The following is a 23913-nucleotide window of genomic DNA, read 5'->3' on the forward strand; positions in this document are numbered from 1 at the left end:
AACTCAAGTTACAACTTTATTCAAGTTCACGTTCTTTTAAGTTTCAACTTTATTCAACTTTATTTAAGTTACAATTTTAAATTCAAATTATAACTCAAATTCAATTTAAAAACTACACTCAAATCACACTCTAAAAGAATGTGAGTCTAAAATTTATATAATAGTAGTTTCATTTTTTTTTTTTTGTTAGTAAACTATATGCTATGCATCATATAAAAAAAAGAAAAAAAAGTACATTTCCTTTTTTTTAAAAAAAAAACAAGAAAACTTGATAAGAAGTGGTTTTTTTAAAAAAAAAAAAAAAAAAGAAAGAGAAAAGTTGGGTCACGAATCACGAGTGAGAAAGAAAAAAAGAAGTAAAAGAACCGACTCGGCCGAGCCACTCAGTGATGAGTGGAGTTGACTCGCTCTCTGTCTAAATCTTTCTCTCTAGAAAAAATAAATAAGAAAATATATAAGCCGAGGAACTCCAATGGGTTTGATTCTCAGCTGAGCTTACTTTAACTTGTTTCTTTCTCAGTTTTAGATCTGAGTCTTGAGTCTTAGGCGTCGCTCGCGGCTCTGCCCAAAAAAAAAAAAAAGAAAGAAAAAACCCATAAATCAAGAGAGAGTAAAAAAAAAAAAAAAAAAACCAAAGCTGATCTAAAAATCTTCCTTTGGTTCTCTTACTCTTTTATCGGCTCTGATCCGGCTCACTGTTTATTTTCAGCGCCGATCCGCTTCCCAAACTTCTTTTTTGTTTTTCTTTTCTCCCTCCAAAAAAATTTTCCCTATCTTTTTCTCTCTCTGATTTTCTTTTTCTGAATTCTCTTTTCTTATTGTGATTTTGTGGGAGAAACTCTCACGTTATAGTTTCTTCTCTTCCTCAGCTAAGTTTCTATTTTTGTTTTTTATTTTTATGGGGTTTCCTTGTTTGGAATTGGGAGCTTTGGCAGGGATGATGTAGTTGGTGGGAGGAGTCTCCTCTTGGAGTTCTTCATTTTCTCATGAATTTTGGGGTAAGTCTTGAATTTTCTCTACAGCTTATTTATTCATGCGTGCGTTCTTTCTTTTTTCTTGTTTTAATTTTTATTTTCTGGGTGTGTTCATGATTGAAATGTGCAGTTTTTATATATTCTATTTTATTTTATTTTTGGTTGATTTTAAGCTTTTCCGAGGGAAAAAAAATCTTGGTTTTACTTAATCTGTGGAATGGAATGGTCAGGCGGCAATAGTGGGTGGAAAAACAACGACCCAAATGGAGTGGGGTGTGAATAATAACACCTTCAAGACTTTCAAAGGTAATCTCAAGTCTCAACTCAATGTTGGCCTTTTGATTCATCATTTCATACTTATGTTAATGTATTTAGTGTATTTTATCATTAAGGCATTCTCAAAGTTGAGGTTTTTGAGCTTACTCGTTTGGTTTTGATGGGGGATTTTATTCCTAGATAGTTTATGGGAGATATATTAGTCTTTTCTTGTTAAGAAAAAGAAGAAGAAGAAGAAGAAGAAGAAGAAGAAAAAAAGACAGTCCTTTTAGTATTGTGGTTATTACAATGCATTTTGACTTGCTTCATGTTTTTCAAGTATTGGATTGTAAGAGTGATTCACTAGTTTGTAAAGTTTTACTCCCTTTTTTGGTGTTCAATTTTCTTGTGAAACTTTGATTGGTTCTTAATAGGAATATATGTTGAAAATGTTGCTTTAGTTTCAACTGATACGATGTTAGGATTGAACTATTGTTATTGTTTTGTATCTTAGATATTGCGTATTGGTTTTCAATACAAAAAATGATGCTTTATGGTTTCAAACCTTAAAGAATCTATTTTTGTGAGTCCCTGGTAATTTTTTTCTGTTTTTATTCCTGGTGTAGATACAAACAAACAAACAAATAACAAGCCTTAATCCCAACTAATTGGGGTCGGCTATATGGATTTCACTTTTCCACACTGAGTGAAATCCATGAGAGTGACTTGCTTTTATTCCTGGTGTAGATATGGAACCAAAATCTATGATGGACATGGCAGTCATTCCGATTGATCAGGTAGATATTGGATTGGGTTCTTCAGAGAAGCCGAACGTTGTAAGTTCAGTAAAACCAAGAAAAAAGACGATGACATCAGTCTATCTTAAGTTCTTTGAGACTGCTCCTGATGGAAAAAGTCGCCGCTGCAAATTTTGCGGACAGAGTTATTCTATTGCTACTGCAACTGGTAACCTCTCTGCCTATGGTCTATCATTTATATTGATCATACCACTCGCAATAACTTGAAAATTCTAAGCTTGTGGTGAACGAAAGTCGGTCCCATGTTGTCTAGCTACAGATCTAGTCTTTCATCTGTCATACAGCATATTCACTAATCTTCTCTATGTGAAGGTAACTTGGGAAGACACCTTAGTAATCGACATCCAGGCTATGATAAGTCAGGGGACACTGTCACTAATTCCACGCCACAGCCTGTAGCAGTAACTGTTGCCAAGAAACCTCAGTCACAAGCGAAAACATCTCAAGTGGATTATGATCATTTGAATTGGTTGCTCGTTAAGTGGCTTATTGTAGCAGCTTTGCCTCCTTCGACATTGGAAGAAAGATGGCTAGCAAACTCCTATAAGTTCTTGAATCCATTGATTCAACTTTGGCCAGGTGACAAGTATAAAGCAGTATTTCACGAAGTATTCAGGAGCATGCAGGAAGATATAAGGGCATCTTTGGTGCATGTTTCTTCTAGGATCTCCATCACACTTGATTTCTGGACTTCCTATGAACAGATATATTACATGAGTGTAACATGTCAGTGGATCGACGAAAATTGGTCGTTCCAAAAGGTGTTACTCGATATCTGTTACGTACCTTATCCTTGTGGGGGTGCTGAGATCTATCACTCCCTAGTAAAGATCCTTAAGATGTATAACATTGAGAATAGAGTCCTTTCTTGCACTCATGATAACAGTCAAAGTGCCATCCATGCCTGCCATAGTTTGAAAGAGGATTTGGATACTCAAAAATTGGGGTCCTTCTGTTATATTCCCTGTGCAGCTCGTTCTTTGAATTTGATCATCGAGGATGGGTTAAGAACGATGAAACCAATAATCTCTAAGATTCGGGAGTTTGTACTGGGGTTAAATGCATCCCCAGAAATCTCTGAGGATTTTATTCAATTAGCAGCAGCTTGTCAAGAAGGTAGTTGGAAGTTTCCACTCGATGCTTCAGCACGATGGAGTGGCAACTATCAGATGCTTGATATTGTCAAAAAGGTACTTGCTGTCGGGCTCTAAGCACTCTGCTTTGAAATATGCATGTTATACAAGCTTGCTTATATGTGCACTATGCATCATTTGACTAAAACACTAGTTTGATATGTACATTACAATAATATCCTCTTTCCTATTGATGTTTTTTACTGTTGCATGAAAATCGACATCTGGTACACTGCACCCTCGTGAACTCACCCGAATGGCCGAATCCAATAAAATACTAGTATTGCCTCTTGTTGTCAATCATGCAATTTGTGATATCTATAGCTTACGTATGCATCTTGATTAGTTTTTAATGCATCCAATATTGAATGTAACATACAGTTCGTTTGCATTACTATTATCTTTTAGGGCGTCTCAAATGACGAAGCTTTGTGTATTACATTATCTTAATAATTGTTCTACTACTTAGGCTTTGAATTTACCGAGTCTGACTAAATATGGCCTAGGATTTTATTTAGGCCAGCAAGTCTATGGATGCTGTTATCAGGAAGTATGAGGAGACGCTAGGCAGTAGGATGTTACTGAGCTCTGCTGAAAAAAACGCAATCAGTGTTGTCCATGAATATCTGGAACCCTTCTACAAAACCACAAACAATATCTGCACAAACAAGGTGCCCACCATTGGGTTGGTTCTCTTCTTCATGGATCACATCTCCGAGATGATTGCTGCCTGCAGAGAAGCTCGTCATTATCCAGACTGGCTGAAGAATGCTGCCGAAGACATGGCCAAAAAGGCCAGGAGTTATAATAACCAGGTCTGCAACATATTCACTTACATGACTGCAATTCTGGATCCTCGAATCAAAGGAGAACTAATTCCCGAGAACCTCAGCAATGAGAATTTTCTCGAGGAAGCACGATCCCATTTCATAAGAAATTATTCGACTAGCCATTTCCCATCTATGACTAGTGGATATGGCACTCAAGATATTGAAGATGGGGGTAGTGTCTCGTTCGCAGAGGAAATTGCACGAAAGAAACGAAGGGCAAGCATGAGTAGTGCCACTGATGAGCTCACTCAATATCTATCAGAGTCTCCGGCTCCAATACCAACGGATGTTCTAGATTGGTGGAAGGTCAATAGTACTCGGTACCCACGACTTTCCATGATGGCTCGAGACTTTTTGGCTATGCAACCAACTTCATTGGTACCTGAAGAAATATTTTGTGGCAAAGGCGATGAGATCGACAAGCAGCGCCTCTGTGTGCCTCATGACAGCACACAAGCTCTCCTTTGCGTCAGGTCATGGATTCTAGCTGGAATGAAATTGAAATTCAAGTCAACTGAAATAGACTATGAAAGATTAATGGAATTGGCAACAGCTGCTGCTACCGATAACAGTAGATTAGCTCAGATAGGAAACAAAAGTAAGTAGAAAAGGCACAAAACTTGAAGATGTACTCAAGAAGCTGTAATTGTAACACAATTGACCATAAGCCAAGGAGGATATGACTACCACTGAGGTCACATCTCCATATTGCTACTTTTTGACTTCCTCAAGTTGAGGAATAAATGTGTTCATCATTTAAATATTTATTATGTTGTGTATGTATTTGGTGAAGTTTTTCCATATTTGAATGTACATATCAAATTTGAGACAACCCTAATCAGACAGGGAAGTAGTCAATTAGTGCTATTTCCTTATTTGAGCGAGCGACAATAGTGAGAAATGCATTCAAAGCTAAGGATGGCAATTCGTATTAGTGGGTCGTGTTCGTGTCAACTGGTTTATTAATCGTTTCAAAAAATATTAACTTAAACACGACATGTTTATTAAATATGTCAAAAATATCAACTCAAACACGACTCATTTATTAATCGTGTTAATGGTGTCAACCCGTATAACCTATGAAAAGTTAATATATTGAATAAACAAATAATATAATAATGACTTATTTAATACGGTCAAGATATATTTAACATGTTTATTAGTTAATTTATCTTTTCTTTTATGAAAAATAAATGAATTTTACCTACAAATATTAAAATTCACATTATTTTATATTTAATGTCTCATAAACTTTCATATTATATCACATATCATTATATTATAGATGACACATATTGTTAATCGTGTCAATTCGTGTTAGAAGGTCAACCCTAACTCAATCCATTTATTAATCGTGATAATCATGTCAATCCGATTATGACTCACACCCATTTATAGTAAATCCAAACCCGCTAACTTCGTGTGGGTCTCGAGTCGTGTCGTCGTGTCGCTACTCAGATTGGCAGCCCTCTCTAAAGCTAAGGGGGGGTTTTTTTTTTTTTTTTTTTTTTTTTTGTTGTTGTTGTTGTTGTTGAAAAATGCTGTTTATTAGTGGAGATGATAATGATAACTTTTTAATTAGTTAGATACAGAGACCTTGTGTTCCTAGGTCCACGGGGGGAAATCATGTTTGTATGACCCTAATAGAGGGTAGTGAAAGTGAAGGATGCTGGCACAATAAGCACGTATGATGTACCAAAGAAAAATTTGAATGACGTATATGTACGTACGTAGACACTGGGTATGATAAACTTGTGGTCTGTTGATTCTCGAAGTATAAAGGGAAATAAGGGTGCATGTTCATCATTTATTCGAATCAATATTGAAGAAGCAAACTGTAGAGAAAGTTTTCTGGTTTTTAATAGCAATACCAAAACTGAAAATGATAATAAACCTATCAATATTGTTAAATAGGCTTTCAAAACAAATAAAAGGAAACTACATCCTATTTGAAAGCAGAATCAACCTTATCTGGAAAAAGGAAATATCAAAATAACAAAATAAACTTAAAATTTGAAATTAAAATATAGGGATAATGTCGTGCAATTTGACTGGTCTGCAATGTCCAGTTGAGTGGTGGAATATGTCCGGACAAAGGTGGATTCGGTTAACCGGTGAGTGAGCTCCTTTCAACCGGTGGGCTACATCAAGCTGGGAACACCTCATGACATCATATCGGTGATGTGTAAAGTTGTGATTGTTTGAACATTTATCACAGATTTAGAGGCCGTACACCCCATTTTGTTTGTTTGTACATTAAAGTCGAATCAATTCAAAGCTCTGTACCAAAATGAATGATCACTGAATAATGAATGGAAGATGATCAACTTTATCCGACAAAAGATCAAACTGTTTACCATCATGGACGATTAAAATTTATACGAATCTATCATTTTATGTGGAAAACTTGAAAATCAAGAGTAACACAAAATTGACGAGAGAACCTCAAAAACTGTTAGGAGAGGCAATAAGAAGCACTCTTCCCCTGAGTCGTTCATCAAAGAAAAATCTAAACCCCAGCCACTTTGAATATTGATAAACAAGATAAAAATCTGCTAGAAAAAGAATGGTTAGAGAAACTCAAAGCCGACATGTAAAATTTTCTCGAGTTCTATACCCAACATGAAACCACCAGCTCTTATGAAAAATTCCCCCAGGCTTAAAATCTTATTCCTCCAGTTGTGAGGTTTAATCTGAGCTTTTTACAACCATAACTGCGTTCTTCGATACTCGCGTACAATGACGGGCACACTTGTTGGTGGGATCTACAATGACAAGGAAAAGAAAAACGTAAAAACTGTGAGCCAAAAATTCTCACGCATCCAAATATCCTGATTCTACCATTAAGCATTGACATGCATCTCTAGGATGGACGATCATGAGTATCTTGCTGCTTTACATTTCATTCATGAGAAATCAATATCATGGATGAAAATATCAAAAAGCTGCAATTAGCATGCAGAAATATTGTCCATACGTGCAAAATGTTTGCACATTCTAATTGTCGTTCTAGTCAATACTCGCATTTAGAGGTGGGTTTGGAAATAGCAAAGGCTAAGCATGCAACCACCATCATATTATTATTAATTTTTATTATGGTGTAGAAATACTTGTTAGTGACAATTACTAGTAACAAATATTCTTTCAACACGTTGAAACCAATAAGGTCATTATAGCATGTTACTAGCATTAGCTAATTAATCATCTAAAACTTCACCTAAATAATGATCTTCAAAGATCTAAATAATAACCAATACTGGATTTCAACAAGATAAGCGTGAGATGATATTAGTGTTAACCAATTAATCATCTAAAAGTATTTATCCTTCCTTAATAGTAACCACAGATGGCAATGTGATGTAAGAACAGAATTAGTAATTGTAATTTGTATCTCCTACCACGCCTCTTGGTTGGAAAAAAAAAAAAAAAACCAAAGAAACAAAACAAAACAAAAAAAAGAAAAGAAAACCTCAATTTTGAATGAAAATATCATAATAACTTACCATGCCATAATCTGTAATAATCATTGAGACATAATCTGATGGAGTAGCATCATACCTGTCACAAAACACAAAACAAGAAGTGTCATCAGAACTATCTTAAACAAAGTTGATTTTCTTCTCCTTCATATGATGCAGTAAGGAAGATCGTACATTAGATTTAGAAGTTGCAGATTTTCCTTCTTAGCCAAATTCTCTAGATAATTCACATCCATTCTTCCGGGAACCTTCGCTATAGCATCAGTGTCACCTATAAGCAATTTGAACTTTCTCAATATCATTCAAGGGAAAAACAAGGTAGAATTAACAGCAGGAGGAATGAACAGTTGTTTTTATCCTTACACAAGAACATACCTAGTTCATTAGAGCAAATCGAATCAAGTTGTACCCTTTCATGAAATTTATAAGCTTCACAGCAGATCAATACTGGAACACAAAATGCATGGGCAACCATAGCAACAGATGCAGTCCCAACCCTAGAATACACAGTTCCATTTGACAACACTGAGGCAGCCCCTAAAAGTACTTTAGTCACTTCATGCATCACATACGAAACAGCATTTATATGAGTGTATGTACAACTCAATCCCTTTGCCACCAATCGACAAAGTAGCGCTTGGCCTTCAAACTTTGGACGCGAGTCTACTATCACAACACGGAATTGTTTCCCAAGCTCATGGGCATGTAACAGAATCATCTCAACCACGCACGATGATCCATATGTGAGAAGCACATCCCCATCCTTAACCTTTGAAGCAGCATGCTTTACTATCACCCTGTCAGCAAGTAATATCTTCTCATTTATGAAAGAGTTAATATCTGCACAAAGTGCAGCTTTTGCTTCTGATTCAGATAGAAATAGCGGTAGCTTGGCAATACGGCTCTTTATGAACCTAATTGCATTTCCCATGCTAATAGAAATTGGTCTGCATTCTGTGAAAAATGAAACGTAACTACTGATTTTGGCAGTCAGATCCCTGGAAAGAGCTTTCTCCGGTGGAGTGGAATAATCTCTAATGACTTCCTCAAATGCCTTGAGCATGGCAACACAACGACCATTACCCCCACAAATGTCTCCTGCCAAATACTGCAATCCAACCTGACAAATATCAAATCATATATCAGTAATGGAGCCAATGACACATCTTTCTCTTCTTTCAAAACATTCAAATGGGTAAGATATTACTTTACCACCATTCACATCTACTGTTCAGAGGTGCAATACTTCATTCATTCATGTCCCATTGCATTCATCATGTTCTTAGTTATGGTACAAACAAAATACTTACGTATACTACTGCCAGCAGAAAGTCTGCTAAAACATGAACTTAGCAGTTTACAGATCAGTCCATGTTTTCAAATTAAAATCCTCCATTATTAAAACATTTCATATAAATAGGAAACTTGCAAAACAATATAAGGGAAAAACATAAGTCATGAAAGTGAAATTTTTGTTAACACTCGAAAACAACTGTTTTATGTTTCTTTGTATGCATTGAGCATGCAACCGATTGACATTGAAACAACATTCACAAGTCAGAAAATTTCATTAGACTGATGCCAGCTCGTTGTTTTCTCATATACGTGACGAGAGTTAAACTGAAGTTTGTATTCATAAAGTGAGTAATATATTTCCATTCTTGTGACTATTTGAATGAGAAAGTCAATTTCATAAAGCAGAATATAATTTACCACTTATATTTTCCAAGCCTAACCACCAGGCACCAGTAATACCTTGTAAATAGCGGGATGCATAGGCTCCAGTTGGAAAAACTTCGACTCAAGATCAGGAAGTTGAGTTCCATGTTCATATTGGGGCAAATGCCGAAACAATTCAACTCTATTTCTAGCTTCGGTTTGATGGAACACTGAACGCTTTTTTGCCTTCTCCACTCGGTTCTTATCATCAAATTGCATCCGTGGAGGAGGAACATCTTTCTTCCTTTCTTTCTCTGGTGCACGATCACCCCCTTTCTTCTCTGAAGCAGCCACTGAAGGTGCAACTGAAGAAGCATCTTTCCTCTGTGAAGGCTGCTTTACAGGTTTACTAGGAGCAACTCCCCGAGATACAGTAGCAGATTTACTTCCTTCTGCAATAAAGTTCCGATCAAGGAGACCAAAGAAGCATAAGCAGGTGATATTAAAGGAGTCCAGCTGTGAACAAGCAGCTAGCTTACAACAATGTGTAATCACATCAAAAGATGCAGATTGCTAACATTGAGCATAATATACAATCTAACTGAACGCATGGCGTAAAACGACATGCAAAATGCATACAATCCTTGGCACCAAATAATAATTAATTTTGGAAATGAAAAGGCGCAAACACTAAGCCATAGTCAACGTAAATAAGTTCATCTACTAAATTAGACACTACACAACAGTTTATGATTACTCTTGTACTTGATCAATGTCTCACAGAATTAAACAGACAAAATATACTTGAAAAGCCACCAGAAAGTTCAAGATACACAAAACAAAAAATGCATCATATGCATGTTGTAGTGAGTTGTAGATTGTTTTATGTTGCTCAAACAAATTTAATCAATGTGTAATAAGAGTTGCCTGGATAGAGGGAAAGAAAAAACAGAATTGTCAACTCTTGAAAGTCTTACCCGCGTTTAATTGTATGCTTTTGATCATGATTAATCCAATTTAGACAGCATAAATCGCTACTCTATTCATCACCAGTAAATAATTTAAATATTCAATTGAGAAAGAAAATGTTTCTCACGGTGGTCAATGAGACATGTAAAATACTCAACCAAGGAAATCGAAGGCTAATGAGTGCGGGAAACATTGAAGGTAATGCATAGTTTGACAAATTAATCACGAACAGTGGCTACAGTGCGCCAAAGAGAAAAAAAGTGGAACCTTTCGTGGCAGCTTTTGCAGCACGTTGAGCCTCCTGTAATGCTCGTCTTTCAGCCTTGGTTGATTTAGCTTTTAAAGGTTTTGAAGTAGGTTGGAGCTCATTCTGCACTTCTGTGACAACCCCTCCACTCTTTTCTGCAAGAACTTAACAATTAAACAATGCGAGCAAAGTCTCCAAAAGAAATATCGCAGAAAGCAGGATAAAAAAACCAAAACAGATTCAATATTCTCCTACCAAATCCTACAAACCTTAACATAAAATAACAATTTAACTATTGCCGTTTCCATATACTCACCCATTAAAATTCACAATAATAGTTCAATCTTCACTAGATCTCTAACGAAATTCATCCATCTCTAGAACTATGGCCAATTGAACTTTGAACGCATCAAACAGAGTAGTTCAACTCTTTCAAAATCAAGTCTTTCTCAAGCACTTTTCTCTTCGTAGGCATACCAATTTATAGTTTTAGCAAGCCATCACTATTTGCATTAAAATTTGTCATTGCAAACTATAAACAATGACTATATACAAGGTCAAATCGTTGTTAATAACTATAAATAATGACTACATCACTTTTTACAAGGACAAATCGATGTTCATTCCATTCTCCAGTGCTCCAATAACAAGCAAATAAAAAATCACTATCAGATCCTATTTCCAATTCAGTAAATAAACATAGAAAAGACTAAAAGCAATCAATATTACCAGGCACGTCAAGAGGCTTTTTTGCATTGGACGCCGCCGCCAAATTCTTCCCCTTGGTGGCCGAATTCTCCGATCCCTTCGCCATCGTCAATTCGAATCCGCCGCTAGGAAAGCTCGAAGCGAACTTTCCAGAATCCCTCCACCGATGCCAGCTGGCCGAAGACTCCCCCGAGAACTCCAACTCTCCATCGCCCGCCACACTCGACGGCGACGCCACGGGCGAGGTCCCGAGCAGCGACTCCGATGGATTGTAGCTCCCGACCGGAACGTGGTCCCCGGCAGCCGTTCGCCGGTACGCCGAATCCGGAACCGGCACGGCGGCCGTACGCTCCGCGACATCGGAGAGATGACGCGGCGGCGGAATCATCACTGGAGAGAACGAATTGCTCGCCGGAGATTCGGATAGCGGCGGAGAGCCGGCGGCCGGGGGACCGGACTGCGTTCGGCTGGGGAGGGGCGGGGCGTTGGGGGTGAAGAAGCCAACGTGGCGGACCTTGGGGTCGCTGACGGCTCGCGAGCTCCGACGCGCGTCCATGGCGGCGAGAGAGAGAGAGGTTGATTGAATAATTGATTGATTGTCAGGCGATGAGATTCTCCTGCGGTGTCGGGGATGGCGGTGAGGATGAAGAAGAAGGAGGTTTGGATACGGAGGCCATGAAAAGTTGAGTGATTTATGGGGAATTAGGGTTTTGAGTGGAACGGGAATTCCATGGCTGGTTTTTCGGAAGCCTTTCTATGCAGATAGCGATGGTGGTGTGGAATGAGATGGTCATGGGATCATGAGAATAGAGGCTACGTAACTAAAAAAGAAAAAAGACACTTGTGGATGGTTGAACTTCTGAACGACACGAAGACAACGTCGTATAGCGGTATAGTTGAAAACTTTTTTTTTTTTTTTTTTTTTTGAGGTATAGCTGAACACTTTCGATGGGTGTGTTTAGTACTACAACTTTAGACCGACTGTCCGTGATTATTTAAAAAATTAAACGAAAATAGTAAGAAATAGGTTAATATGAAAAGCTTAAAAAAGTATATAGGCTAATTTTTAGTTATAAAAATTAATAGGTTATAACTTGTCAAGTTATGGTTCATAACCAGATAAGTTATGGACAAACTTGTCAAGTTATGATTCATAGCCAGACAAGTTATGAACAAAAACTGTGAATTATGGATAATAACTTGTCAAGTTATAGTTCATAACCAGACAAATTATGAACGAAAACAGTAATTTGGCCTATTTATTAACTTATGTAAACTATTGGCCTATTAATTTTAATTCATCTCAAGTCTTGGTATATTTCTCTCTTTCTCCCAAAATTAAATTTGTATATGTTGTTTGAGCCTGTCTACTTGAGAAATTTGGGTTGCCCGTCCGAACTCGAATTTATCTTTGAACGGGCTTCGGACATGTCTTAGTTACCCGAAGTTCGGTCGGACAGCTTGAACCCGCCCGGACTGCCCGAATTTTTTTATATTTTTTTAATATTATATATATTATTATATATAATATTGTTTATTAATTATATTTGTATATAAATAATTATTAAATTATTTATTGTATAAATTATATTAAAATTATAATTAAGATTAAAATAAACAGACACTATTAAAACAAATCAATTCAAAAAATTAGAATTGTTTATTAATTTTTAAATTTGTAATTCATGATTGGCTTGTTAGAAACCTTACCAAAAAAAACCTAATTGAGATAAAAACTTGGTAAAGAAAAAAGAGTACAATCATTTCGTGACAAATTACAAATTTTACAAAATTACAAAATCTAAATATTACAATTATAATGTTCAAAGCAAATAAATATTTAGAAATTACAATTTAATTTGAAGCTAAATTATCGTTTTCAAAACGAAATGTTAATCTATTAGAGAGCTTGAAGTTGAAAAGAGTTTTGAGACTTCAAATGAGAGCACATTGAGAGATAGCTTTAGGATTTTGTGTGAGCTTGTGGAAAAATTGTGAGAGAGATTTGAGATAAAAGTGAGATAGATTAAGAGGGATTGAGAGAGAATATGAGAAATTTTATTAAGAAAATGTTTGGGGGAGGGGGAGTATTTATAGCAAAATTGTTGGGTTAAAAAAATCAATTTTTGAGTGCAAAATCGAGTCCAACGACTAGTTTTTGAAATTCAGGTCGGGCTGGCTTTTGGGCAATTACTAAAAATATAGCCGTTCTTCTCGGGCGGCGGGTCGGGTGGGGCATAACGGTCAAACAAAGAGCCGTTAGGCGAGCTTCAGGCTTAGTGGTTTGAACGGTCAGCGGGCTTCATCCAAATCACTTTTTTCGGGCTACCTGAGCCCGAGCTTCCCCGCTGGACGGGTGGACAATAGTGCCTACTCGCCGAGCCTGAAAAAATTCAGGCAAATAAGGTAATCGACATGGATGATCCATAACCTCTTTAATAGTATAGTTTGGTCCTTGTTCTTTTCATTTTGGCCAAATATTCTACAATGTCATTAAATTAGTACAATTAAGTCCTATCCGTCTAGTTTTGTTAATTTTTTAACAGAATTGATCATGTACAAAGTATGTGATCTTATAAAAAAAAGAAATTTTAGTAAAATCCCAAGGCAAAGGTATTTTTATATTTTTAAAAGGAAAGGACAACAAAAAGAAAAAGAAAGCGTAAACTCATGAACTGAGAAGAAAAAAAAAAAACTCTCTTGCCCTCCAACCCTCCTACCTAGATCAGAGACCCAAAATTCAAAATCAAATTAAATAGCAAAACATATTGGAGGACTAAATATTAGATGTGGGATTTTTGTTATGAGATGTTGATACGACACTGCCTCTAGATATAGGCCCAACAGCAATAAAGCCCAACGCACAAGCTGAAGAAGAGGTGGCCCAATCCAAAAGACAAGCTGAAGAAGAGGTGGCCCAACAAGTCCTGTCCACGGGGAAAACCAGATTGCATTCAGGAAGAATTAGACGAGTGCCAACTTGGTTAAACGACTATGTCGTTTAGAGAGGAAAGGCGTCGTTTGGAGTGGGAATGCTACGAGCGTGTTAATACATGCTTCGGGATTGATGTTAGCCTCGAAGTTCACTATCTTTCTGTTTTTGCATTTTTGATTCTTTCTCTTGGTTGCTGGTTGTAACGGAATTCCTTTTCCCGAGTAAGGTAGGATATATACTGCAGAATGTAATGGTTGAGTATGAAGAAAATAGAGAATTCTTTTCATTCTCCCACCCCGTTTCTTCTTTACTAGTTCTGAATTTTCCCTCATTTTCTCTCGATTCCTCTGGAGCTGGCACTCGCTCGAAGAGTGTTCGTTAAATTGCCTGATAGATCTCTTTTGCAGATTTTTAGGCGTATCATTGGTGCTTTCATTGCTATGATTAATGGCGGATTCCGATCTGGTTTCTGCAGTCAAGGCGCTTCAGGCGCAGCTGGAAGGTCAAACTCTCTCCTTCCACCAGACTTTGCAGCAATTCATGACTACAGTGGACTCGCGTATGGAGGACTTACGTTCTCACCTTGCCAGATTCTCGGGGTCTCCGGCGGGTTCGTCTAGCCCAGCACCTCCTGGGCCACCATCGTTCGAGGCCTCGGCGGGGGGCACTGACATTGCTCTATTCTTGCGTTCGCTGAAGATGGAGGTTCCACGCTTTGACGGTTCTGACCCTACGGGGTGGATATTTCGTATTCAGGAGTTCTTTGATTTCCACGGCACGCCGGAGTCGATCCGCCTCCGCATTGCGTCCTTTCATATGGATGGGCGAGCCGCTGTATGGTATCAATGGATGAAGGCCAACGGACTTCTGACCACTTGGAGTGAGTTCTTGCTCAACCTGAAACATCGATTTGGTGCTTCTATGTACGAAGACCATCAAGGTAACCTTTCTAAACTTACTCAGACTGCTTCCGTTGCCGAATTTCAGTCCGCATTTGAAGAATTGATGAATAGGGTTACTGGAATTTCTGAGCCCTTGTTAGTTAGTTTTTTTATTACGGGTCTCAAACCTTCGATCCGACGGGAATTGTTGTTTTCCCGGCCAGCCACCTTGATGGAGGCCTTTGCTTTAGCTCGGGCGTATAAAGCACGTAATGAAGAGATTACACCCACGTTCTGATCACCCTCCACCTCCAAATGGCTGCCTTCCCCGTCCTCTAAATTACCATACACACCATCTGCCCGGACCTCATCCGTCCCTCCCAAACAAACCCAACCTGGGCCCCCCAACACGGGACCCCAAGCTTTAACCACATGGCTCCTTCCCCAGTTGCCCCACCCCTATTACCCACACCAAATCTCCCAATTCGTCGCCTTAGTCCGGCAGAATTGCGTAAAAAAAGGGAAAAAGGGCTATGTTATAACTGTGACCAAAAGTATAGTGTCCATCATCGATGCCGCAGCAAATACCTGATACTCCTAGGGACAGATGATGAGACCGATACCCCAGAGGATGACCTTTTTCTATTAGAACCAGAAGATGAGGGTGTTACCGGTGATATTTCTAGCTTGAATGCTCTGGAAGGCCAGGACAACCCACCCTCATTACGCTTGCTTGGCGAGATATGACACAATCAGTTTCACGTCCTTATTGATAGCGGAAGCACGCATAATTTTGTGAAACCCGCAGTGGCTGAACGCCTGGGGCTTGCCATCCAACCCACGGCCAAATTTCGAGTTTATATTGGTAACATTGATTATTTACTATGCCAATATGTGTGCCCTCAGGTGGCTCTATCTCTCCAGGGTAATGCATTTACCTTGGATTTGTTTGTCCTACCTATTGAAGGCCCGGAGGTGGTCCTTGGCATTCAATGGTTACAGCAACTAGGCAGGGTGGCCCATGATTATTCAGCCCTGTCTATGGAATTCTGCTGGCAGGGAAAATAGGTGCTCCTTCGTGGGGATTTGGCTACTGTACCGAGTAAAATTACCCTCCACCAATTGCAGGCCTTGATGCACAGTGACTGTATCTTCAGTCTTTTTGAGATGACTTCCACTCCTGTCGCAGAGCATCCTGAGGAGGCCACGGCTGACGTCTCTCCAATTGAGTTTCCCGCATCATTACCCGAAACCATCCTCACTATCCTTCATAATTATACTGGTATTTTCACTCCACCGACCAACTTACCACCCCACCGCCTCATTGACCATAAAATTCACTTATCCCCACAGACCAACCCTATTAATGTCCGGCCGTACCGTTACCCTCATTTTCAAAAAAATGAAATGGAGAAACTCATTCGAGAGATGCTAGCACAAGGTATCATTCGGCCGAGTACTAGCCCATTTTCTTCTCCGGTCCTGTTGGTGAAAAAGAAAGACGGAACCTACCGTTTTTGTGTAGATTATCGGCCCTTGAATGCCGTGACTCTCAAGGATAAATTCCCTATTCCTACCATCGATGAGCTATTGGATGAACTCGGGGGTGCTGCGGTTTTTACCAAGCTTGACTTACGGGCCGGTTACCATCAAATTCGAGTCCATACTCGCGACATTTACAAAACTGCCTTCCGCACATATGAGGGACACTATGAGTTCCTTGTCATGCCCTTTGGGTTGACAAACGCACCATCGACGTTTCAAGCGACAATGAACCAAATTTTTGCTGCTTTCTTACGCAAATTTGTCATTGTTTTTTTTTTTTTCATGATATCCTGATTTATAGCACTACACTTACTGACCATGCAGTTCATTTGGAGCAGGTTCTATCTTGTTTAGCCTCACACCAGTTTTTTGTCAAGTTGTCCAAGTGTTATTTTTGCCAGGCCTCCATTGAATACTTGGGCCATCTAGTGTCATCAACAGGAGTCAAGGCCGACCTTCAAAAGATTGAGGCTATGCTCCAGTGGCCTCCTCCGTCCAATTTGAAGCAACTCCGGGGTTTTCTAGGCCTTACGGGCTACTACCGACGTTTCATTAAAGGCTATGCGACCCTCGCTGCACCGCTTACTAGCCTACTGTGCAAGGATGCTTTCGGTTGGTCTCCGTCGGCCACAGAGGCATTTGACTCCCTCAAACGCGCTATGGTGCAAGCACCGGTGCTGCGGCTGCCCGATTTTGATCTCGAGTTCGTCATTGAGACGGATGCGTCTAATGTGGGCATCGGGGCGGTCCTCATGCAAACGGGTCACCCTATATCATTTTTTAGCAAGAAGTTAGGTCCCAAAATGCAGGCCTCCTCTACGTACATCAAGGAACTGTATGCCATTACGGAGGCGGTTCAAAAATGGCGGCAGTACCTCTTGGGCCGATTCTTCGTTATCCGAACAGATCACAAAAGTATTAAAGAATTGCTCCAACAGGTGATCCAGACCCCAGACCAGCAAGTATACCTCCACAAGTTACTCGGCTATCATTTCCGAATAGAATATAAACATGGGCCAACTAACCGAGTGGCAGATGCCCTGTCAAGGATGCCGGAAGCCACGCTCGATGAGGTGGCAGGAGCCTGTTTGCCCTTGGCTAGCACCCCATCCTTTGATGTCCTAGCCACCTTACGAGAGGAGAACACCACTCTGCCGGATATGATACACCTCCACCAGAAATTGGCCGCAGGACACCTTCCACTGGCTTATACGGCCAGCAATGGGGTCCTATTCTTTAAACACTGCTATTACGTGAGCCCTAATTCTTCTCTCAAGATGGCCTTGCTTCAAGAATTTCATGATACACCTTTCGTAGGACACGCAGGAATCAAATGGACACTGGTTCGCCTCGCGTCCTCCTTTTACTGGCCGAAGATGCGAGTTGATGTGGAGCTCTACGACTCTTCTTGCCTAATATGTCAACAAATTAAGCACTCAACTCAGGTGCCCGCTGGTCTCCTTCAGCCGTTGCATATTCCTTCGTTAGTTTGGGAGGAAGTTACAATGGATTTCATTACAGGACTCCCACCTTCACGAGGCCTCTCGGTTATCTTGGTGGTGGTTGACCATCTCACCAAGTCTGCCCATTTCGGGGCACTCCCAGCTCAATTTATAGCTCTTAAGGCTGCCGAGCTCTTCGCGGATATTGTGGTTAAAATCCACGGATTCCCTCGTGCCATTGTATCCGACCGTGATCCCATCTTTTTGAGTAACTTCTGGAAAAAAAACTCTTCGAGCTTAGTGGAACTACGTTGCATCATAGCACCGCCTATCACCCGCAAACCGATGGGTAGTCGGAGGTGGTGAACCGAGGCCTCGAACAGTATCTACGGGCTTTTACACAAGAAAAGCCTCAGTCTTGGGTTTCGTTGCTCGGCTGGGCAGAGCTCTGTTACAATTCCAGTTTTCACAGTGGGCTAAAAATGACTCCCTTTCAAGCCCTCTTTGGCCATCGACCCCTAACCATTCCGGCATATGTCCAGGGCTCTACTTCAATCCAAGCTCTTGATGAAGCGTTGACTGAACGTGACGCCTTGCTCCGCTCCCTGAAGGACAACCTTCACCAAGCCCAAAACCATATGGAGCAGAAGGCGAATGCCCACCGCAGAGACCTTCAACTTAACGTTGGAGACAGGGTCTGGGTACGGCTACAGCCCTATCGCCAAAGTACAGTGGCTCACCGGACATCCAACAAGCTTGCTAAGCGTTTCTATGGCCCTTTTACCATCCTCGAGCAGGTTGGACCTGTAGCATATAAGCTCGAATTACCTCCAGAAAGTAGAATACACCCCGTGTTCCACGTGTTTGCCCTCAAACCGTGTCGTGGCCACGCACCGACTGAACTCTCCCCTCTGCCACTAGAGAGTGTGGATAATAAACCCCTATCCTCGCCTATGGCGGTCTTGGCTACCCGCACTATTCTTCGCCACGGTAAGGAGGTTCACCAAATTCTGGTTCAGTGGACTGACTCTTCATCGAAGAATTCAACTTGGGAATTCTTTGATGACTTCTGTCGTCGTTTTCCATCCCTTCACCTTGAGGACAATGTGGTGTTTCAAGAGCAGGGGAATGATACGACACTGCCCCTAGATGTAGGCCCAACAACAATAAAGCCTAACGCACAAGCTGAAGAAGAGGTGGCCCAATCCAAAAGACAAGCTGAAGAAGAGGTGGCCCAATCCAAAAGACAAGCTGAAGAAGAGGTGGCCCAACAAGTCCTGTCCACGGGGAAAACCAGATTGCATTCAGGAAGAATTAGACGAGTGCCAACTTGGTTAAACGACTATGTCGTTTAGAGAGGAAAGGCGTCGTTTGGAGTGGGAATGCTACGAGCGTGTTAATACATGCTTCGGGATTGATGTTAGCCTCGAAGTTCACTATCTTTCTGTTTTTGCATTTTTTATTCTTTCTCTTGGTTGCTGGTTGTAACGGAATTCCTTTTCCCGAGTAAGGTAGGATATATACTGCAGAATGTAATGGTTGAGTATGAAGAAAATAGCGAATTCTTTTCATTCTCCCACCCCGTTTCTTCTTTTCTAGTTCTGAATTTTCCCTCATTTTCTCTCGATTCCTCTGGAGCTGGCACTCGCTCGAAGAGTGTTCGTTAAATTGCTTGATAGATCTCTTTTGCAGATTTTCAGGCGTATCAGATGTATAATGGCATAAGCTGAGGTGAAGAAGGCAAATGATCTTCTTTTGCTTCTTCAGAGACAAGCTCCACGATTTTGAACACAACGATTCATGCAAATTTTGAAACAAAAGATCAGAGTGTTTGTAGTTTAAGAATTAACAGTGCTAGCAACCTTTAAACGTGGTTTTCCTCTAATTCAATTCGGTATGGGCAAGACATGGCCTATACAACTAGACAGAAGACAAGAGACTTGACACCAACTGCCAAGCAGGCCAAAGAAAAGAAGACCCAATAGAATTTTTAGAAAAAAGAAAACCTAACTGCCAAGCACATCGTCCTCTTCTATCCCTCCCGGTACAGTTTCTGCTCCTGCTCAATGGCATTCCTCAGTGGCTCGAACCAACCGAGGAACAACGACTTCATATAGGGCAGATTTGGCGCCAACTTCTTCGAGCACATGTCCATCAAAAGCTCTTTATACTTGTCGGCGGTGCTCGTAGAAAAGGATGGTCGGCGACCATCAGGTTACGGGAATTTGATTTTTCAAAGAAGTTTAAACTTTCCTTTTATTTTCCGGGGGGGGTTTCAATTATAAGATACACAAGGGCATTTAATTATCTTCTCTACACAAATAATTTTATTTGAAACTATCTTGAAAAATCATTATCCCTTTTTTTAATCTAACAGTGGATTGATGTGCTTCAAGTCTATCTTGAGTATTTTTTTGGGGTTTGCTCACATTGAGAAAAAGAATAACTTACTTTTTTTTTTATTTCTTTTCTTTTTTCTGATATTTTAAAAAATAGTGAGTTGATTTATGTGGGGATATTTTTATAACTTTATTATAAAAATGACATGTCTGAAGATTACCTGTATAAAACCGTTTAAAATTTGAATGAGTTGGATGGAAATGACTTAATTGAACAAATTTTAATGACGTTGGGGACCATTTTACTAAAATTAAAAGAATAAAGACCAAATTATTACTTACTAAATAAGTTAGTGATCATCTGTGTCAATTACCCTTTAAAATAAGAAAATTAGTTAAATGACCGTTCTGTTATCACTTTTTTCAAATATAAATGGATAAATTTTTTTATTTTTAAAAATATGATCGAACTTTTTTATTTTAGAAAAATGTTCGTTTTCTACAATAGTCACCGCAATACAATGTTCCTTGCTTTCAGACATGCTCGTGAGTAATAAGTGTTGTAACCAGTCTTGTAGGGTTGACTCACATTCATATTTATTAATGATTTATTATTAATAAATTTATAATTAATTTGATTAAAATTGATGAATTACTAACTGATTTTTAATTATGATTATTATTATTGATACTCCTAAACTTCAGGGTCATTCTCAATTTGTCCATTGAACTTTAAAAACTCTAATTTTGCTTTTTAAACTTTGAATTGTTTCCACTTAACCCCCTCTGCTGCAATTTCTATTAAAAAATGAGAATAACGCAGTTACGTGGTCTTTCTGTTTGGATTTCTGTTTAAAAAAAAAGGGATAAAAACCATATGAACACACTTAACCCGCTCTTTTTCCGTCTAATTTTTGTAAAAATTATAACAAAAGGGGTTAAGTGAGAACAATTTAAAGTTCAAGAACAAATTGAGAATGACTGTAAAATTCAGGGACGCCAGAATAATCTTTTAATTAATTGTTACTTGATAATTACTAATAATGAAGAATTGTTGAGTTAATGAGTAACATACCATTAACTCAATCAGTGATAGCCTAAGATCTCGTTTATTTCACCGATTCGAGTTTTCAGTTTTAAGTTTTTACAGTTAAAATTTTTTAGAAAATGTCACATCTAACCTTTTCTACTACAGTTAAAAGTACTCAGAAAATATCACATCTCAACTCAAATTGAAAACTCGAATCCGCGAAACGAACCAGGCCTAAGTCAATTAATGATTTTCTAATAAATTAATCAATTTTAGACTAATAATTGACCACTAAGTTAATAATAATAATAAAAAATATCTGTAATTTATACAACTTCAAAATTTATTAATTAAAAAAAGGTCATTTGCCTCCATATCTCTTAAATTAATGGCCGAATTTTTTTTAGGCACATCTTTGATTTTTTTATTTAAGAAAATTGTCATTTTTTTATGGTGATCAATCAATGATGCACCATGGTTTACTACTAATAAACTCTTTTATCATTTATTTATCAAAGGTTTATAACTAGTACACTGATAAATTATATATAAAATTGAATTATCACTAATTGATATTGATCAATCAATAATAAACCACGAGATCAATCTGTGAACACCATCAAGTCAAGTACTGTTTCCTTCATTTTACAAAATTTCAGTCATTTAAAAGAAAATAACTAGAGAAACGAAAGCTTAAATCTAATTCTTCTTTTGTATACCACTTTTAGAGTCCAGTTACTTTTTCGTACTATTTTAAATTGGAAATTCAACTTAAATTTTCAGAAAAATAGAGCGTTTGAATTTCAAATCTCTAAAAAATGATATTTCTCTTATCTTTAAGACAATCTCCAATGTAAATATTAATATAATTATATATTTAAAATTAAAAAATATGATAGAATATATTACTTATATTTTTATTCTATTACATAATACTATTTAAAATGTTGAAATCTATTTTTACTATAATCATTAAGATTTGAATGTTGTAAAAATAAACTTGTAATTTTAAAATGATTTGGAAAAACAAAAGCTGTAATGAGTAAATGAGAAGTAATCATTTTAACTATAGAAATTAAGTGCTGAATTTGTCATAGCTATACTTGGTGAGAAATTTTCTACAAAATATAACATATAATAAATTTATTATAGTATTACATTAAAGAGTATTTTTTTGTACTCAAATATTAAATTTACAATTGAAACATCAATTATAGTATTTTATTAAAAATGTTAAGAGTGTCAAATCGCCCTATTGGCACGTCCATCAGACCCTTACACTTGCCTTCATCACTTTTCCTCACGTAAGTTAAGTTGTATATTGTTTTGAAGTCTAATTTAAAAACTAGACTTAAATTTTAAATCAAAGTGAAATATTTAGACTTAAACTCTCGCAAATATTTATTTCTTTAATTCACTTGGCAATGAAGATTAATGGAGGTAACACTTTTAGAGAAGTGACATTCACTAATACTTTTGTAAAAGTGTTTAAACATAATTCACTCATAAAATTGTAACGATACTAATTAAACTTTAAAGATGATTTTGAGTCTAATATATTTACAATTTTTTAGTGTGCTTTTGCCTTTTACCTAGAATTGTAAGTTAAGGTCGGGTTAAATCGATTGACTCGAGGCTCATCATTGTTGGCTTGGTCTCGGCCCCAGCTCATTTAAGTATCTTTGAGGTTGAATACTTATTCGGGCAGGCCAGGAAAGCCGAACACCTTTTTGTAAAATTTTTTAAAAATTTTTATACAATTTCGGATCAAGGTCGGTTGGATCCTAGGCTCGTCGGACATTAGGATAGACTGAACTGACTCTCTCTATTTTAAAGCTGACGCGACCTATTAAAAATAATGGGCCAACCCATCATGAGCCGAATTTAACCTGAAGTTCCACCTCTACTTTTACTCTTTAAAAATTGAGCGTTTGATATATAGAGCAAAAAAGATAAATATATATTGACAATAATGTTAATTACATCTAAATATTTTATAAATAATTAAAGCTTATAATTTCATAAATTTCTCTTGAATTATCTACCCTAATTCAACATGGTTTAAACTTTAAAGAGAGTTCATTTTACCCCTGAATTACATAAAATAGAGACTGTACAAAAACTGACAAAACCGATCGTCATAGCTCGAAACTATAGGAAAAACCGTTAGAAGTGGCGGTCGACATTGTCAGTCGGCGAAACTAAATGGCCTAATGTTGGCAGTCCAGTCATTGGTTTTAGAGTCTTCCATTTGGTCGGTGAACTAAAAATCGATTTTCTTCCCCAACTCAGGTGGAGTTTCCAACCATTCTTTCATAGTACTGCCTCTCTCCCTCAACTTCTCCTTTCTTTTCTTTATTTTAGTATTTGTCAAAATCCTACACAATCAGTCAGGCCCAAGCTCAAAACTCATTTTTTAAAATGAGATAAATATCTTTTATAGTGATGTATAGTGCTGAAACTTTGGACGGGCCGCCCGTGACTGCCCAAAAAGCCTGAGTTTTTGCCCGAGCCCAAGCCCGAGCCCGAGCCGCCCGAGAAATTCGGGCCGCCCGCCCGAGCCCGAATTTCACCTTGAACGGGCCGCGGGCTTGTATTAGGCGGCCCGAGCCCGCCCGAATTGCCCGAATTATTTAAACTTTTTTTTAATATTAAGTTATTTTATGTTA

The 23913-nt window shown here is 38.3% G+C and overlaps 2 protein-coding genes across 3 annotated transcripts; one reads left to right on the plus strand and one right to left on the minus strand.

The window, feature by feature from the left end:
* Positions 1-382: 382 nt before the first annotated feature.
* LOC21405104 (putative AC transposase) lies at positions 383-4894 on the plus strand. Of its 2 annotated transcripts, XM_024174988.1 has the most exons (5): positions 383-998; positions 1205-1280; positions 1977-2195; positions 2360-3237; positions 3699-4894. In XM_024174988.1, exons 1-5 carry the CDS (start codon positions 987-989, stop codon positions 4614-4616), a joined length of 2103 nt encoding a protein of 700 aa, XP_024030756.1. In that variant the 5' UTR covers positions 383-986; the 3' UTR covers positions 4617-4894. The 2 variants fall into 2 exon arrangements, with proteins under 2 accessions (XP_024030756.1, XP_024030757.1); XM_024174989.1 differs by lacking the exon at positions 383-998 and having other exon boundaries at positions 1204-1280; positions 1856-2195.
* Positions 4895-6367: 1473 nt separating this feature from the next.
* LOC21405105 (translation initiation factor eIF-2B subunit delta) lies at positions 6368-11877 on the minus strand. The gene is made up of 7 exons (XM_010112484.2): positions 11094-11877; positions 10385-10519; positions 9245-9600; positions 7865-8609; positions 7664-7760; positions 7514-7568; positions 6368-6775 (listed from the first exon to the last, which is right to left on the minus strand). The coding sequence occupies exons 1-7, from the start codon at positions 11626-11628 to the stop codon at positions 6713-6715; spliced, it is 1986 nt and encodes a 661-aa protein (XP_010110786.1). The 5' UTR covers positions 11629-11877; the 3' UTR covers positions 6368-6712.
* Between the last annotated feature and the right edge of the window lie 12036 nt (positions 11878-23913).

The sequence above is a fragment of the Morus notabilis genome, unplaced genomic scaffold (assembly GCF_000414095.1).
Source record: "Morus notabilis unplaced genomic scaffold, ASM41409v2 Scaffold16, whole genome shotgun sequence".
Taxonomy (NCBI): Eukaryota; Viridiplantae; Streptophyta; class Magnoliopsida; order Rosales; family Moraceae; genus Morus; species Morus notabilis.